Source organism: Corythoichthys intestinalis, chromosome 12 (genome assembly GCF_030265065.1).
Source record: "Corythoichthys intestinalis isolate RoL2023-P3 chromosome 12, ASM3026506v1, whole genome shotgun sequence".
Taxonomy (NCBI): domain Eukaryota; kingdom Metazoa; phylum Chordata; class Actinopteri; order Syngnathiformes; family Syngnathidae; genus Corythoichthys; species Corythoichthys intestinalis.
In genome coordinates this window covers 49,957,125-49,974,862 of record NC_080406.1, presented here as the reverse complement: position 1 = coordinate 49,974,862, position 17,738 = coordinate 49,957,125, and the positions used below count along the sequence as shown (strand labels likewise).

General features: G+C 39.7%; 1 protein-coding gene across 2 annotated transcripts in view; it reads right to left on the bottom strand.

The window, feature by feature from the left end:
- Positions 1-321: 321 nt before the first annotated feature.
- The window catches only part of ccdc93 (coiled-coil domain containing 93), a 42,930-nt gene continuing 25,513 nt past the window's right edge, over positions 322-17,738 (bottom strand). The window contains exons 17-23 of one of the 2 annotated variants that reach the window (XM_057852672.1): positions 11,198-11,269; positions 10,898-11,006; positions 10,732-10,814; positions 10,552-10,589; positions 3,049-3,133; positions 2,459-2,572; positions 322-2,360 (exon numbers count right to left, since the gene is read on the bottom strand). In XM_057852672.1, the coding sequence (XP_057708655.1) occupies positions 2,304-2,360; positions 2,459-2,572; positions 3,049-3,133; positions 10,552-10,589; positions 10,732-10,814; positions 10,898-11,006; positions 11,198-11,269 (558 nt within the window). In that variant the 3' untranslated portion in view covers positions 322-2,303. Of the gene's footprint in view, positions 2,361-2,458; positions 2,573-2,767; positions 2,893-3,048; positions 3,134-10,551; positions 10,590-10,731; positions 10,815-10,897; positions 11,007-11,197; positions 11,270-17,738 lie in introns of those variants that run through there. The other variant, XM_057852673.1, reaches the window with a different exon arrangement.

Sequence of the window (17,738 nt, the reverse complement as noted above, 5' to 3'; positions counted from 1 at the left end):
ACACATACATATTAATGGCTCCCCAATTATATCAACTGGTAAAAGAATTTTATAATAATATCTAATATTATTAATATCAGGTTTTCGGTATTTGTTTCATTTGGGCCATTATGTATGTTACCTTTATGGTGAATGTAGATGTCCTCTGCCATTATACAAGGGCTGGTCACAGCTTGGCGTTAAGTTATTATGATGACTGATCAATGGATGTTACTAAAGAAAGATGCTTGGAATTGATTATATGAGCAGAACATTTGCATTCATGGTGCAAAAATTACATGAACAATAAATGGGGGGGGGGATAAATTTATTACATAGAACTACCATGTTACCAGAAATAGTCACTAAGAAAATTAAATAGAAAATAAAATACAAAAATCTGTGCAAAAGCCCACAAAATGCCTCTTGGGAATTGGCATTGCATGTCTGGATTGCCTGCAATGCCTGTATTTGTGATGCTTTGGTCGCCCTTTAGGGCTCTTTGGGGTAACTAAACCTGATTTAATTGTGATTCCTTTAATTATGGACATTTGAGCTCATTTCAATTTACAGTGGTACCTCAACATACGATCGCATCGACATACGATCCTTTCAACATCTGACGTTAAACTTGTCATTTGTTTTGACATATGACGACATACTTGAAATATGACGATTTACGACAGCGTTGCATTTCATTGTCCCGCAAGACGGATGTACGGCGGATTTTCTTGAGAGAAATCAACATGGGTCCCAAGAAGGTTAGAGCAGGTGGTGGAAAAAAAGGAATAAGGTAACGCCTACTATTGAAATTAAGATGGAGATGATAGAAAAATATTAACGCGGTGTGCGTGTCAGTGAACTGGCTCAACAATACGGCCGGAATATGTGTATACGATCTCGACGGTCCTCCAACCTTTGTTCGCTAGTCTTTATAAGTTGAGGTGACAATTATTATTACAGAGATACTTCTACTTACGAAATTAATTGGTTCTGGGAGTAGTTTCTTAACCTGAACATTCTGTAGATAGAGACGGGTTTTCCATGTAAATGCCCCAATCCGTTCCAAGACCCCCAAAATTCAGACATAAACCTTTTATAATGCATGAAAATATCTAATACATGTTACAATTAGATTATTGTACAATAAACATAAAATCAGAGTTGTGCATCATATAAAAAACAAAAGTTAATACACTCATGTAAATCTGTTGGAACACGAGGGGCGAATGGAGAGGACACACATACAAATACAGTAGAGGTCCCTCTTAGCCAGGATGCCAGGAAGATGCTAGGCAGTAGCCAATGGCAGAGCAGCTATAAGTATGTTACGTTCAGTTAACTCCGGGAGCAGCGAGTATGAGACATTTTTTGCCTTTGTTATCCTGAAATTTGTTTTGTAACTCGAGGCAATATTTTCCCGCTGAGGCATTTCTTAACCTGACATTTCTGTATCTGGAGACATTCTTCGTAGAGGTACCACTGAATTGTAACATCAGCAAAGAAATCGCCAGCTTCATCAGGTTTTTCATCATTTAGTTCTGAACTTTTGCAAAACAACACGGCTAAAAACTCTACCATTCTATCTCAATCTCTCATTCTATCGTCAATCACACGGCGCGTTCAGGAACAGCATGCAAAACTCAACTGCCACATTAGAACCTGATTTGTTACATGATTATTATTCCGACTTGTATTTATAATTTATTTGCTTTGCTTTGTGTAATTGCTATCTGTAATTGTTCCAGAAGTATTTATTAAAGATTTAGCGTAGGTTTTTGGGCTGTGGAACGAATAAACTGAATTATAATGTCATATAATCGACATACGACCATTTCGATTTAAAATCCAGGTCCTGGAACGAATACAATTCGTATGTAGAGATACCACTGTATATTTTTTATATGGGACATTTATTTTCTATAACTTCAGTTGATGTTGTTCCCTATTTTTTCGACAGAATATTTATTTGGAAAACCTTGAAGTTTTTACATTTATCATTATTAAAGCATTCAGTGGGGCATCACAGTACAATTAGCAATAACACATTAAGTGCACAACTGCATATATCATTATCAGATTTTTGGACTTGGACAGTATCGGGTTATCGGTTCAAAAGTCATTATCGGACAACTTTTGTACAGGTCGCATAGTGTTTTATTTTTCTCCACTCAGCATATGGCACTGAGGATAGGATAAAAGCATTTAATGATCAATGAAGCAAAAGAGATTTTAATATGTGCATGAGATATTTATCAGTGTAATGTTTTCACAGATTGCATACTTTAATATAAGCACAGCATTTTCTTATAGTAACATATCAGCTAAGTTGCTCCTTTCGATCTCAACTTGGACAGCAGCATCTCATTCTTTCGACATTCCTAGAGGGAACATCAAATTAGTTGACCACACAGTTGGAAAAAACATTTTACATTTTTATATGCATTCCTTTGAATCTTTTACTTCATACAATTATTACCTCTTTAAAGTCTTTGACTGTTTTGAAATAAAGCCTCTGGAGCTCGAGCAGCTCCAGGTATTTGTCATTCAGCTGATCCCTCCTCATTTTGTTCTCTTGCTTCTTCTTTTCCATCTGCACCCAAGCAGAAAGCACACATCCATTATTACCTTTTAAGGGGAGCAGCTCTATTTCACTTTCACTAGCACTTATTTCAAAGGGTAGTTTTGGTTCCTTGCCAATTTTTACTGCCACAAAACAATGCCATAGAACAAGTGTAGACACTGAAAGCACTAGGACAACAAGAAAAATGTCACAAATAATACTAACAGGTTCCACTTGTGTTTATTTCAAGGATAGCCCTTTAAGATCCATCGTCTGATGTTGGAGGCAGTCCTTGATATTTTGTTGCTCACAGTCAGCCAAGCAGGTGTGGGGATACCTATTGACCACCCCTGCTCGGTGCCCGTACATTACGGTTCACCCAGGTGGATAAGGGGGTAATTTTACACCATTAAACATAAAGTGTTTTCTTGCTCTTGAAATAAAAGTGGAAATGTGACAAGGTGGTAAGGCAACTAATCTCTACCCTTGAAAAAAGTTAACTATACCTTAATACGACTCTGTTTGATTCCTTCCACTATCTGTTCCATCTGTCTTAGGAACTGTTCTTTTGCTGCTGAAGATGACATAGCTCTAGAAAAACAAACAAACAAACAAACAAACAAACAAACAAACAAACAAACAAATCAGCTGCCATGGGTGGTGGCACCATTTCCATGAAAGATCAAAATGACAGAAGTTCATTGGAATAAAGGATGCTTGCCAGGGGCTTTTGAAAGTCGAACATATCTCTGATTTGGTCATTGTCTAAGACAGTGGTCTCCAAACTATTCCACATAGGGCCGCAGTGGGTACACTATTTTGTTCCAACAAAACTGGGCGACACCTTTCAACCAATCTGTCTCATGCTGCCTTTGAGGAAGGTGGGAAGTTTGAGTATTCCAACCTTGACAGGGAAAAATATCACTGGAATGTCACTTGAACTGGGAGGTCCTAGTCGCAAAGTTGGGGGGGGGGGGAAAGTAGTGCAATTTCAGTCTGATGTTACTCGACAAGATGGTGCTCAAGACAACGTATTGATTATACAATAATGAAGTTAAGTTTATTTGAGACGCCATGGATTTTTCCTCACACAGTGAATTATTTTAAAGAATTAAAAGATGTTTTTTATTGACTTTCAGCAAGGATGTAACTAAAGAAGGCAGTTTACAGTGTGTGCTATCCCTCAGCGGTCGTTTTTCCTCCACTATTTGATCGCTTACGAGAAGGCAGGTTTGCTGGAGGTCAAAATGTCTTTTGATGGCCATAATAAAAAACAAATTGTCGCGTCAGCCATCTTTTTTGTTTACATTCGCTTGGAACACTTTAACCCTTTAACACCGAACGTGTCGGCAGCGACGCGTTTACGCATATCATCTTTGAAGCTTCGTCACGCTGTAATTACATCACCCACGTGCCGCTGGTTGGTCTCGTTTGAAAGTGCGGAAGTTGATGTCCACACCAGTTTTTATTTGAAGTCAATTGGTCAAGAAAAACGGGAGATAATGTCATTTGAGTCTTATAGTTTTATTGCACTCATAAATATGCAATAAAATGCTGCACGGACCATGTATCCATCTCCATATTTCCATCATTTCTTGTCCTTTTTCAAAAGCGAAAGCAGCACAAAAGACTACTCATCCCAAGAGTCGTTGTGATGTCAGGAAGGACGAACCGAATGTGATCATTTTTAATAAATTTCCGAGCGAGGCGCCAACTATTGAAAGGGAGGCATGCGAAGCAAGCAGTGGCCGGTGTTGTGCCGAAAAATGCACAACACCGGTTGGTTTGAGCGAGCGACTTTGAAACGTGCAGAATGAATCTAAAACTACATTTAGCACAAGCTAATGCATTATTTCATTAACTCAAGGAAGAAGATGAGTCGTATTTGTCGTTGTTTTCCTCTGATGAATCGGCGTCTCAGCGAGTAGAAGTGACAGTAGAGCGCAAACGGCGAAAAAGTAGGCTGTGTGACGTTGTGTGTGACGCAGCTCCGTGACCTGTTCAAGACGAAGCTTTATTGAGTGCGCAAAAAACAAAAAAAAAAAAACAAAAAAACAAACAAACAAAAAAAAAACTTTATTGGGTCACATGCCTGAAAAATTTGAATGGAACTTCTTGTCAATATTTTTTAAAATACTTTATTTCAATGTTATATATATTTTTTCTTCACTATAGTATTTTCAATTTTTATGTAGATGTGTGTGCGAGAAGCTTGATTGCATGTACGTATATACTTTTGATAAGGTGATGGGTACAACACCTAACTTCACACAGCGATATCTTCCTAACCCTTTTTGTGTTAGATGATATATATAAATTTTTTTCTCACTATTTTGCACACTATATAGACTGTTTTGACCATAGTATGTGTAAAGGCCAAAAACGCCTATGACCATACCTGCTGTTTGTGTTGAATTGTCAAACATAAAACTATTCAGTCTTATTTTTTTCTATTGAATGTTTATCCTAACAAGTTGAATAAATATTATCAAGCTTCAAAACGGTTGGTTGAGCATGTTTGGTTGTCAATGGGACGTCAACATTACAAATTTTGAAAAAAGATTTTGGGATTTTTTTGTCTTTTTGGGTCCAAAATGTGGATTATAATTGGTCAGTGAAGAAAACAACAGTTTAGACATGAAGTTCAAGGTGTCCTGAAAAAAGGGTTCCAATTTGGCCATTGTAAACAATTTTTTCTTTGAAATATAAACGCAACATCAAATGCATGCAAATTCGGCCAAAATAGGCTTAGGTGTTAAAGGGTTAAGGTTGCAATTGGTAACATCCGAGTGGGATAAATCCGACTTCCCACCTTCCTCGAATGCAGCATTACAAGTGTTGACTGCAATCAGTGCTGCTTGTTTTAGCTGAAACCTCATTAGTTAAACTGTGCTCGATCGATAAGAAGAAAAACCAGGAACCACAGCGGCCCTTGAGGACCGGTTTGGAGACCCAGGGTCCTCAAATTCAAAAAACAAAAACGCAAATACGTCACCAGACCTATATGGATTGCAAAATTATTTGCAGTTTAGGAAAGCTTGTCAAAACTAGGACAGCTGAAAATATCATCTGGTTTTGGTGAAACGGCTCACAAATGTCAAAATGTCAACTGGTCATCGTCATGCTTTATTGCAGGGGTCTCCAAACCGGTCCTCGAAGGCCGCTGTGGTTCCTGGTTTTTGTTCATACCGATCAAGCACAGACCTTTTAACAGATGTGGTTTCTACTAAAACAAGCAGCACCTGACTCCAATCAACTGATTACACTTATAAAACACCAGAATGGTGAAAAGGTGTGGTCTTGTTTTATTGGAGTGAAATCCTGCACCCACTGCAGCCCTATGTGGAATAGCTTGGAGACACTGCTTTATTGAGAGTAAAAAACACAAATCTGAAATTAATGTAATTTATTTCTACTTCTACCTTGTTGTTTAGGCACATCATTAAACTTTTTTTTTTTTTTTTTTTTTAAACCATTCTTACATAAACTCGTAGTCCCCGGGTTACGACGTACCTCGGAGTTCTCTTCACTCTACAGCCGTACTGTTGTATGAGAAGGACTAAGGATTCAGCTGATTTTGCGGATTAATACGTTTATTTTTCGCATCACGCCAGCCAAACGGCTGCAGAAAAATCTTGGGGTTTCAAAAAGGTTCCCATTCACTGGTGGATATTGGCCAAAACAAGCCCTACTACTGTGGGGCTTGTTTTGGCTTACGAGGAAGTGAGTAAACATCGTGCTTTGTATTATGTCAAATTCTGGGATCATTTTAATATGTAGGTGGCTTGCATGTTGTGGCTGACATGCGCCTTGTCCCCTCGGCCGATGACCGGCAGCTTGTCGCACATCCTCCCTCCGGGAGAGCACTATACTCTGCTTATTCAGTCAGAAATTGCAACTTTGAGTTAAAAATAGCCGCGAATACAGCGATTACAAAGTAAACACTACAAACTTTCTTTAAATAAAGGACTACTTACGTTTGATCATGGATGGGCATGTAAAAAGCTCTCCTCATACACATTAGCTTAGCTGCACATGTTAGCTGCACAACAACTGCAGCTGCCCTCGTGTACTGAGTCTCTCGCTGTTTACGACTTCGCTGTGTAGTATTATTAAGTATTATTTTGCCATATTCGTGTTGACCATTTGGCAGCTATACGCTCCTCTGACGTCCGCCGGTTTGTTCAGCGGTCATTGTCCAGCCGCTGCCCCGGCGAGCTCTCCTGTCCGTAGTAGCAGGGGAACGAGCTGTAAATTGCTCTCCGCCGGGCGGTTTGCCGATTAGCGAAGACAATCGACAACCCAGTGGTCATGTGAAATTATCCGGGCTAGTTATGTGTGATTTTCCGCTTCGAAGACTTTGAAACATCACTCGGTTCGGGTTAGCATGTCGGCTAGCTGTCACGTCTCTTGGTTTGTTTACATTTTCCGAAGCAGGGGAAGAGAAATGACATAAGCTCGATTTAGGTGGCATAAAATATCGTTCAGGAGGTGCGACAGTATGGGTGACATCGACAGTTTTGACCAACATGGAGTAATTTTGCCATGTTGTCCTGAATAAATGCATTTTTACTATTTCATATTCCATTTAGCACAAGACTGTTATTTGTCATTATCATGCCATTTATTTAGCAATTTGGGAAAAATATTGGAGTAGAGAGACTGAAACAATGACATTTTGCAGCTCTCTTCGTCGCGTTTTCCTTGTTCTGAATAATTCCCCCTCATAGGGCTGGCTGGTCCTTCTCAAGCCATTTATTTAGCTATTGGGGAAAAATACTTGGATAAAAAGAATATCCTGTAAAAATATTAGAGTAGAGAGACTGAAACAATGACATTTTGCAGCTCTCTTTGTCGCGTTTTCCTCGTTGTGAATAATTCCCCCTCAATGGGCTGCATACTAAATCAGAAGAAATCGTGACTCCGCTGACGTCATCCATCTGTTGGGGACGCTAGAGCCCTATAATGGTAGGCGTGGCTAACCGGCAGATTAAAAGAATAATTTCGCGTCATCTGCGCTTTGCTAAATTGTTGTATATAGTCGAATTGTCTCAAAATATGATTCTAAGTCACATAATAATCCTATTTACGACTTTTTTTCTCCTGTTGTACGCACTTTAAGGAAGACTGCATTTCCCATGAGGACCATCGCACATCCGTATCGTGTCGTAAAATCATGATGGTCGCCTGCAGATGGATTATATAACATTTCTGTTTCCAGCAGCTCTGTTATGGATGAAAAGTGATTAGGTAATGAATCCAGTTGTGGCTAAACAACAGCATATGACGACGCCAGCGAGTTAAAGCCGGGCCAATGTTTATTCTGTATATCCTAGTAGCCGCCCTTTCTTTTTCCTCCTCAGACAAAACTTTTTGTCTCCGTTTCTCTGCCATCTTTGCAGAATTCCCGTCAAAGCGTCAGCATCGACTTCCGCCTTTATAATAAATGGGGAGAGGGGCAGTGACGTATGCCATAAAGCAGTCAGCACATTTGTAGTTTTTTTTTTTTTTTTGTGGATAGGGTTCCTGCTACCTTCCTCAAAGCTAATTAGTGCCGCTGAAAGCGATACAGACCCCCTCAAGATATAAAAGTGGTGTCATTTAACTAGTTGTCAGTCGACATATCATCACAAATGTTATGAAAATATGTTATAGAGGTTGAAAAGTTACCTGGTGTTGCTTTAAAGGGTTAATTCTAATTCGGGTTACGTCGCCAGCATAGGAACGGAACTCGTTCATAACCCGGGGACAACCTGTAGTCTAAGAGATTGAATGGATTTATCCAGTTACATGAGAACATCATTTAATAAATCAGGAATTTATTGGATTGAAAATAGGTGTTTTGTAATGGGAGTCAATGGGGACAAAAATAGTCCCAGGATTGGAAGTGTGCAGTCTCTGAAAATTCCTTATTTCTAATGACGTCACAGGATAAAACGTCATGGCTTTTGAAAGGTCGGCTTGTCACAAGCTAAGTGAGGGAAAAAACTGCCTTCTAATGTATACCGTAATTTTCAGACTATAAACCACTAGGTTTTTCCCTCATTTTGAATCCTGCAGCTTATAGTCCAGTGCGGCTTATTTGTTGATTTATATGGGTTAATAGGTAACACTTTATTTGACAGCGGCGTCATAAGACCGTCATAATTATCACACGGCACTGTCATTGGCATTTATTAATGCTGATGACAGATTTCATTAAGTGTCATCCAGCAAATTTTGTCACGAACTCCATTTATATTCAGCTTGGATCTCTTACATCCATTCAAAAGTGAGATAATTTGCCGGATGACAGTTAATGACATCTGTCATAAGCATTCATTAATGCTCACGACAGTGTTATGTCATAATCATGACAGTCTTCTGACGCCGCTGTCAAATAAAGTGTTACCGGTTAACTTTGACATCGGTCTGAAGAAAGTTTGCCCTACTCCTCAATGCAGAATACTTTCAACAGTGAGATGTTTGAGGGGTTTCTCGTATGTACAGCCCGTTTCAAGTCATCCCCCGCACCATCTCAATGCGATTAAGATCTGGGCTTTGACTCGGCCATTTCAGGACTTTCCATTTCTTCCTTTTCAGCAAGTCCTTGGTGGATTTACTGGTATGTTTTGGATCATTGTCATGTTACAGGGTCCAGTTTCGCTTCAGCTTTAAATTTTTTCACAGATGATCTCACATGTTCCTCAAGCACCCTCTGATACATGATAGAATTCATGGTGGATTCTATGATGATGGGCTGGCCAGGTCCTGCTGCAGCGAAGCATCCCCAAACAATGACACTTCCACCTCCATGCTTCACAGTTGGTACAAAGTTCTTTTCCTGGAATGCTGTATTAGGTTTACGCCAGACATGTCCTCTGTTCTGGTGTCCAAATAATTCAATTTTAGATTCATTTGTCCAAAGAACATTATTCCAGAAGTCCTGGTCTTTGTCTACATTCAGTCTGGCAAACTTCAGTCTGGCCTTCGTGTTCTTCTTAGTGAGCAAAAGTTTCCGCCTTGCACAACTCCCATTAATGTTAAATTTGTGTAGTCTCTTTCTGATGGTAGAGGCATGCACTTTCCCATCAACAGTAGCAAGAGCCTGCTGTAGGTCCCGTGATGACATTTTAGGGTTTTTGGAGACTTCTTTTAGCATCTTGCCATCTGCTCTCGGAGTGAACTTGCTTGGACGGCCAGACCTGGGCATGTTGGCAGTTGTTTTGAATGTCTTCCACTTGTAGACTATTTTCCGGACAGTGGAATAGCGGATTTTATATTATTTCGAGATCTTTTGTAATCCTTTACTAGACTCATAAGCGTCTACAATCTTCTTCCTGAAGGCTTCAGACAGCTCCTTTGATCATACCATGCTTTTTCTCTCACTTCAACAGTCAGTTACTGTTGAAAGTATTCTGCTTTGAGGAGTGGGGCAAACTTTCACACCGATGTCAAAGACTTGTAGATGGCTACAAAAAGCGTCTCTGCAGTTATTTCAGCCATAGGGGGTAACACTAGTTATTAGGTGGTTGGGTGTCCTAAGTTTTTCAACAGTTAGAACACGCATTTTGTTGGTTTAATGAGTAAAACAATGTTAATTTTTGTTGTTTACCTGCAATTAAATCACTTTCTTTTCCCGTGATAAAGAAAAACAAGATCAGACATTGATAGGTAATAATTTCTTAATAAAGAACTGAATATTTATTGGGGTGTCCTAATTTTTTCACATGACTGCATTTTGGTGTAAATATCCCATACTACACTACACTGAGGACTTTTGTGGCATATAGTTTGGTGCGGCTTATCTATGAACAAATGCCGTTTTCGTATCAAATTTGGTGGGTTGTGGCTTATAGTGAGGTGTGCCTTATAGTCCGAAAATTACTGTAAATTGAAAGATCCGTTGACAACTGAAGAAAAGGAAAATGCTTAAAAGTACAATTTATGGTCCCAAAGTGCCCCAACGGACAATATGGTACCTGAGTTTATGGCTGATTTATAGAAAAGAAAAGAAATATGATACTTACTGTTGGAAGTTGTCATGAATGGAATTCAGCAAATTGACCTAATGGAGAAAATGATTATTGTACTTAAATTTAGCTTTTAATAATTTCATGAAGTTGTAAATGGAAAGACATGCAAAAACATTTAAAAAATATAAAAAACATTTCAGAATCAATTATCATTTTTATGAGGGCGACACTTACCTCCTTTTCGAGATAAACTTTCTTGTCATCTAGTGTATTATACAAAGTGAAAAACTGTTTGGTCTCCTTGTGTGTTGCAGAAACTAAAAGGAAAGAAGGAATATGAATTGTTTAGCTTTTTGCTAATCGGTTGATGATGGGAGTGAGGGAATTTGAGAGGATCCACCTTGGCAAAAAAGTTCAATGAACCGCTTCTGGTACTGTGTGAGTTCTGCCCTGCAAGGCACTTCATCAATCTTTCTCTGCAAAATGGCAATGTCACGATTCTTCCTAGCCTAAAGACAGGGAAGTAAACTATATTTTCAGGGATTTGCAATCTCTACTTACCATAAGCATTCTGTTGTTTGTCTATGAATTCTGTTTAAGCTAGAATTCTAAATGATGTTGTCGCTCCCTTAAGAACAGCTCTGCAACATCCACCTCTCTGCTGAAAGTCTACATCTGGGGATTGGGAAATTTATCTTACCATTGACAGACGGAGCTTCTGTAGTTTCTCGCTGTCTGTATTATGCTGTTTGTTAATCAGTTGGTTCCTTTCCTACAGAAGAGGCAACAATGTATTTAAAAAAATGTGATTACAAGGCCAAAGCTTATACTTTTAATACTTTTCTTTTATTTTAGCCTGTGCTGTTCAGCTGCTTGACACGGAGAATGGAAATCAGTGTCCTATTGGTCTGAACAGTTTTAACGTATCATGTGGGAGAATGACATACTCCCATTGTGATTATTCAATGTCTTTCGTTTATTAGGAGAAAGCAGCGAACAGGAAGGGATTATGGGGGAAAAGAAACAAAACAGAGAAGTACAAATACCATGAAATACATTGAACACCAACACTTACTATGAATATATTGATTCTACCGTTAGTTAATTGTATTTTCAATTGACACCATGTGGGTGGCCTGATATCCAAGGAGAAAAAGGAGGAGGGGGTCAGGAAGATATGTGATTGGGAGGGGTGAAGTGTACACACATCAGCCATGTGAAGTGGAGAACCCAGTATTATGTTAAACACTTGTGAATGTGTATATGTTGACATTAGGGCTGCAGCTATCGAATATTTTAGTAATCGAGTAATCGACTGAAAATTCGATCGATTAATCGAGTAATCGGATAAAACAAATATATTTTTAGGTGAAGAGCAATTATAAATATACATGAGAAAACAAGACATTTCATCTAATTTTGAACCATTTTCAGTCAATCAATGTCTTTATTTTCGATGTATATTGTTGAAAAAGCCAACAATTGCATCTCAGATGTAACTAGAATAAAAAAAAAATTAAAAAAAGACTAATTCACTGCTTTCACTCAAAAAACTTTTAGATCTTATTTAAAAAAAAATATATATATATATATATATACACAGTACCTTGCAAAAGTATTCGGCCCCCTTGAATCTTGCAACCTTTCGCCACATTTCAGGCTTCAAACATGAAGATATGAAATGTAATTTTTTTGTCAAGAATCAACAACAAGTGGGACACAATCGTGAAGTGGAACAACATTTATTGGATAATTTAAACTTTTTTAACAAATAAAAAATTGAATAGTGGGGCGTGCAATATTATTCGGCCCCTTTACTTTCAATGCAGCAAACTCACTCCAGAAGTTCAGTGAGGATCTCTGAATGATCCAATGTTGTCCTAAATGACCGATGATGATAAATAGAATCCACCTGTGTGTAATCAAGTCTCCGTATAAATGCACCTGCTCTGTGATAGTCTCAGGGTTCTGTTTAAAGTGCAGAGAGCATTATGAAAACCAAGGTACACACCAGGCAGGTCCGAGATACTGTTGTGGAGAAGTTTAAAGCCGGATTTGGATACAAAAAGATTTCCCAAGCTTTAAACATCTCAAGGAGCACTGTGCAAGCCATCATATTGAAATGGAAGGAGCATCAGACCACTGCAAATCTACCAAGACCCGGCCGTCCTTCCAAACTTTCTTCTCAAACAAGGAGAAAACTGATCAGAGATGCAGCCAAGAGGCCCATGATCACTCTGGATGAACTGCAGAGATCTACAGCTGAGGTGGGAGTAGGCCTGAACGATATTGGAAAAAACTATTGTTGCGATTTTTTTGGGGTGTGCAATATATTGCGATATTATATTGCGATAGTAATAAATAAAAAAAAAAAAAAATATATATATATATATATATATATATATATATATATTTTTTTTTTTTTTTTTAAAGAAATGTTCACTAGATGACTTGAATAGCTGTTTGGAAATACTTTGCATGACACACTGTGACCACAGTGTATTCATATAATACCGTTTCATTAGTGAATGATTAAGATTGCTGTATGAAGGGATCCAGGAAGCCATGTCTGCTCAAAATAGATAATTTATTGAACACAATATTTGACACTTCAACAGCAGCAAATATATTACATGACAAATAAAAGAGCAGGTGCATTCGTCCCCCAAGTTTTTGACAAAATATAACAATAAATAAAAACTTCTGTAAAATAACAACAAAGTTGTAAACATATTTGAACAAAAATATTAAATATGACAAATAAGAGTTGTTCACAAACTATAACAATAAATAAAAACCTTAGTAAAACAACAATAAAGTTGTCAACATATTTGAACTTAAATATTAAATCTGTCAAATAAAAGTGCAAGTGCATTAATCCCCTGAGTTGTTTGCACAAAATATAACAATATAAAACTGTAAAACTGCAACAAAGTTTTAAAAATATTTAAACAAAAATATTAAGTATCAAAACTTTATGTGCAGCTGTACTATAGTTATTTGAAAAATACGATTTACAATTAATTTAAATATAAAAGAAACAAACTCAATTCAGCTTGTAAATAATTGAACTGAATAACTGCAAATAACTGTGATGAATAACAGAACCATTTTAACTCGCAAATTTCCTTCCTTCCTGATAGCTGTCACATGAATAAAAAGAAAAGACATTCCTGCAGCTGTGTTATGTATTTGTCTGCATATCGTCCACCTTCCTTGCTCAGCAATTCTCAACTGGGTCTCATAGGTTTTTGGCCAAGACTACTAGTTTATCCACCATTGCAGGCTTGAGACAAGAACGTTGGCACGTAACAATGTTCCCACCTGGACTAAAAAGCCTCTGATGGGAGGCTCGTAGCAGGAATGCATAGATACCTGCGTTTTAAATGGTCCCATATGTTCGACGGATTACTTCTTGTTGAGGCAACCACGGCGAGGCACTGTCAACAGGGCTGTTTTTTGTTCCTTATAATCTTGTCGATAGCCAAAATACTTCCAAAACTCCTTTTGGAGACAGTCTTCCCTATTCAACGTGTTGCTTGCTTTCACTTTGAAAACGGCCCCACCTCCCTCCGCTCTGCTGTAGCAGGGGAGGGGGAGGAGCCGATGACTGCGAGCTGGAGGGAATGAGAGGCTGTCCTTCCTGCTCCTTCCTCAAAACAAACGTTAGTGGATTAAAAAAAGTGAAATGAAAAAACTATCGCACGTCCTTGCGATGGGACTATTGCGCATGCACACATCGCGATGGCGATGTTTAAACGATATAACGTTCAGGCCTAGGTGGGAGAGTCTGTCCATAGGACAACAATCAGTCGTACACTGCACAAATCTGGCCTTTATGGAAGAGTGGCAAGAAGAAAGCCATTTCTCAAAGATATCCATAAAAAGTCTCGTTTAAAGTTTGCCACAAGCCACCTGGGAGACACACCAAACATGTGGAAGAAGGTGCTCTGGTCAGATGAAACCAAAATTGAACTTTTTGGCCACAATGCAAAACCATATGTTTGGCGTAAAAGCAACACAGCTCATCACCCTGAACACACCATCCCCACTGTCAAACATGGTGGTGGCAGCATCATGGTTTGGGCCTGCTTTTCTTCAGCAGGGACAGGGAAGATGGTTAAAATTGACGGGAAGATGGATGCAGCCAAATACAGGAACATTCTGGAAGAAAACCTGTTGGTATCTGCACAAGACCTGAGACTGGGACGGAGATTTATCTTCCAACAGGACAATGATCCAAAACATAAAGCCAAATCTACAATGGAATGGTTCAAAAATAAACGTATCCAGGTGTTAGAATGGCCAAGTCAAAGTCCAGACCTGAATCCAATCGAGTATCTGTGGAAAGAGCTGAAGACTGCTGTTCACAAACACTCTCCATCCAACCTCACTGAGCTCGAGCTGTTTTGCAAGAATGTCAGTCTCTCGATGTGCAAAACTGATAGAAACATACCCCAAGCGACTAGCAGCTGTAATTGGAGCAAAAGGTGGCGCTACAAAGTATTAACGCAAGGGGGCCGAATAATATTGCACGCCCCACTTTTCAGTTTTTTATTTGTTAAAAAAGTTTAAATTATCCAATAAATTTTGTTCCACTTCACGATTGTGTCCCACTTGTTGTTGATTCTTGACAAAAAATTAAAATTTTATATCTTTATGTTTGAAGCCTGAAATGTGGCGAAAGGTTGCAAGGTTCAAGGGGGCCGAATACTTTTGCAAGCCACTGTATATTACCTAAAAATGCCGTTACGCTTGATAACACACATCACTTAAAAGTTAGGATTTTTTTCCCACGTGTTTCAATTGAATTTCTCTTTGTGTCAAGCCATTTTTAAGTTCTAGTTAAGTTTTAAGTTAGTCTAAACTGTAAATCCTGATAGGATTTTGAGTTTTTGCAGTGTTCAAAATAAATGTATGATACAGGCTGTATTGGAGCACATTAGGGACCAGTGCTACTTGGTGTTTTATCCAGCAATGTCTACTGAGCTAAAATTGATAGTTAGCATGATTAAGTTTTTATTTTACACCCTCATCACTCCACAATTCTATGTTATGTTAAAGCCTGTATGTAAGACACGTTAGCCACGCATCGACAGTGGTCATAATTAATTGAAACCTAGCCCTCCACAGGGCTAACGTTACGTGAGCTAGTAGCGACAGTAAAGTTAATCTTATTTATTAGCGCTTAGCGCTCTTTATTAGCGCTTAGTGCTCTACTGCTTCACGATGGCGGCTGTTTACTAACGCTGCCCAGACGCGGCTGAGTCTGCCATTTCGCATCTACTTCAACATACATGTGATCTCTATGAGACGCATCAGACGGTACCTGTTACCAACGTAGCATCGTGCGGGCTAGTATTTAGCAACGTCGGCGTCGTTTGTGGCGGCTGTCGGCTGCAGTAAGTTTTTTTTTTTCCTTCTTCCTCTCCGCACGTGACAGCGCGTTGTCCCGCATTAAAAGTAGTCTGAGCAAAACGTGATGCTTAGAGCTGTCAAAATAAACGATTACTCGAGGTGAATAAAATTACTCGAATCAGTTTTTAAACTCGAGTTACTCGAGTTGCTCGAGTACTCGTTTCAGCTCTAGTTGACATCCTATTCTATCCTGCTAGATCGCTAATCCTGGTACTGATAGTTTTTTTACTTGAGTTTGTCTAATTGCACCTAGTCATGCGTGAATCCCATCAGACATGTGATAGTCCTGCAGACGAGTGGAAAATGAAGCACGGGAGCCGCCCCAGGGCTTTGGCCCTTCCCCATCCAATCGGGGGTGAGATTCAGCCCAGCCCATCCCTCCTACTGCAGCTCCAGCAAGTGGGCCACCAGGATCCATGGAGGTCCCCCAGACCATCCGCGCCCCCATCAACCGGCCTTCAGGGAGGGGAGGAGGGGTCACGCCACCGCCACCCACACCCATCCCCACCACCATTCGCCACACCCAGTCCACGAGCCACTGCCGCAGCCCCCCCAACCGACACGATACACCGCGGGCCCCCACGGCCCATTAAGCCCAGGGCAGGACAGGATCCCCACCCAGAGCAAGCGATACCAGGCCGACCCATCGGCACCCAGCCAGCGACCTGGACCAGGGAGGATACCCGGACAGAAAGAAGAGGGGAGGGAAGAAGAAGAAAGAAGAGCGCCGAAAAGCCACCAGGGAGCGATGCGGGATCGAAACCTCGACACCACCCCGCCCCCGGCAGCTCAGGCAGTGAGGAGGCCACGCCCCAGGAGCAACGCAATAAAGAAAAAGTGTGGGACTTTTAATAATTTTCAGGGGAATAAAAACACCCACAACAGTCCCCCAGAAGCTTCACAAAATCAGAATTTTCCAAAATGACCGCCGCAGTACATGTAGTTCCCCAGTTATGACGTACCTGACTCGTCCACCATTCTGTCTTTAGTTTTTTTTGTTTGTTTTTTTTTCTAAATAATGTTGACTTTTTGTTTTGTGATGCATGCTTTTATTTTGGCGCAGGAAGTGTAGAACAGGTAGTACTGATGGCATGGGAGTAAGCGCGCATGTACACACTAAAAAGAACGTATATGCGCACACGAAGAAGAGCGCACGCACGTTCACAAAGAAGAGCGCAGCCGAGTGAGAGAGAAGAAAAAGAGTACAGCTGCAAGCCTGCGTGTACATTTGTTGCTTGTGAAGCATCCACAGAGGCAACACCCTAACCCTAACTGATACATGCTAATGGTTTGTGTGAATTTTTAGTTCTGTATCAGCAGTTAGTTATAAAGGCAAATTTGAATTGCTGGTATTGAAGATGAAACTGATTTAATTTCATTTTTATCTTAGTTTCATTCTGCAAGTGTTAATGTCATGGGCAGCTGAATAAAGTCAGTGATCCACACAGACTTCTGATATCGAAATTTTGGAGCTTACTGTCTAGTAAGGGTGTCAATAATAATCGATGCAGCGATGCATCCCGATGCGGGGCAGGGACGATTCGATTCGATGCGGGCAACACGCTGAATCGATTCAGCGCATTTTAAAATATATAAGTACGTTCAAAAATCTTCCCTGCGCAATTCCGGTGATGCAATGGATTTGGTTTCCCCATTTGTATTGTTATTCTCATGTTTACCTGTAGAGAGCGCTACTTTACATTCAAAGCAAGCCCGTAGAGGTTAGATTGTGCCTAAAAAATTCCAGCCCAACCCGACACGGTCCGTTGGTATTGAAGCCCGACCGGCCAGATCAATTAACTATAGATTTGCATGCCCGAGCA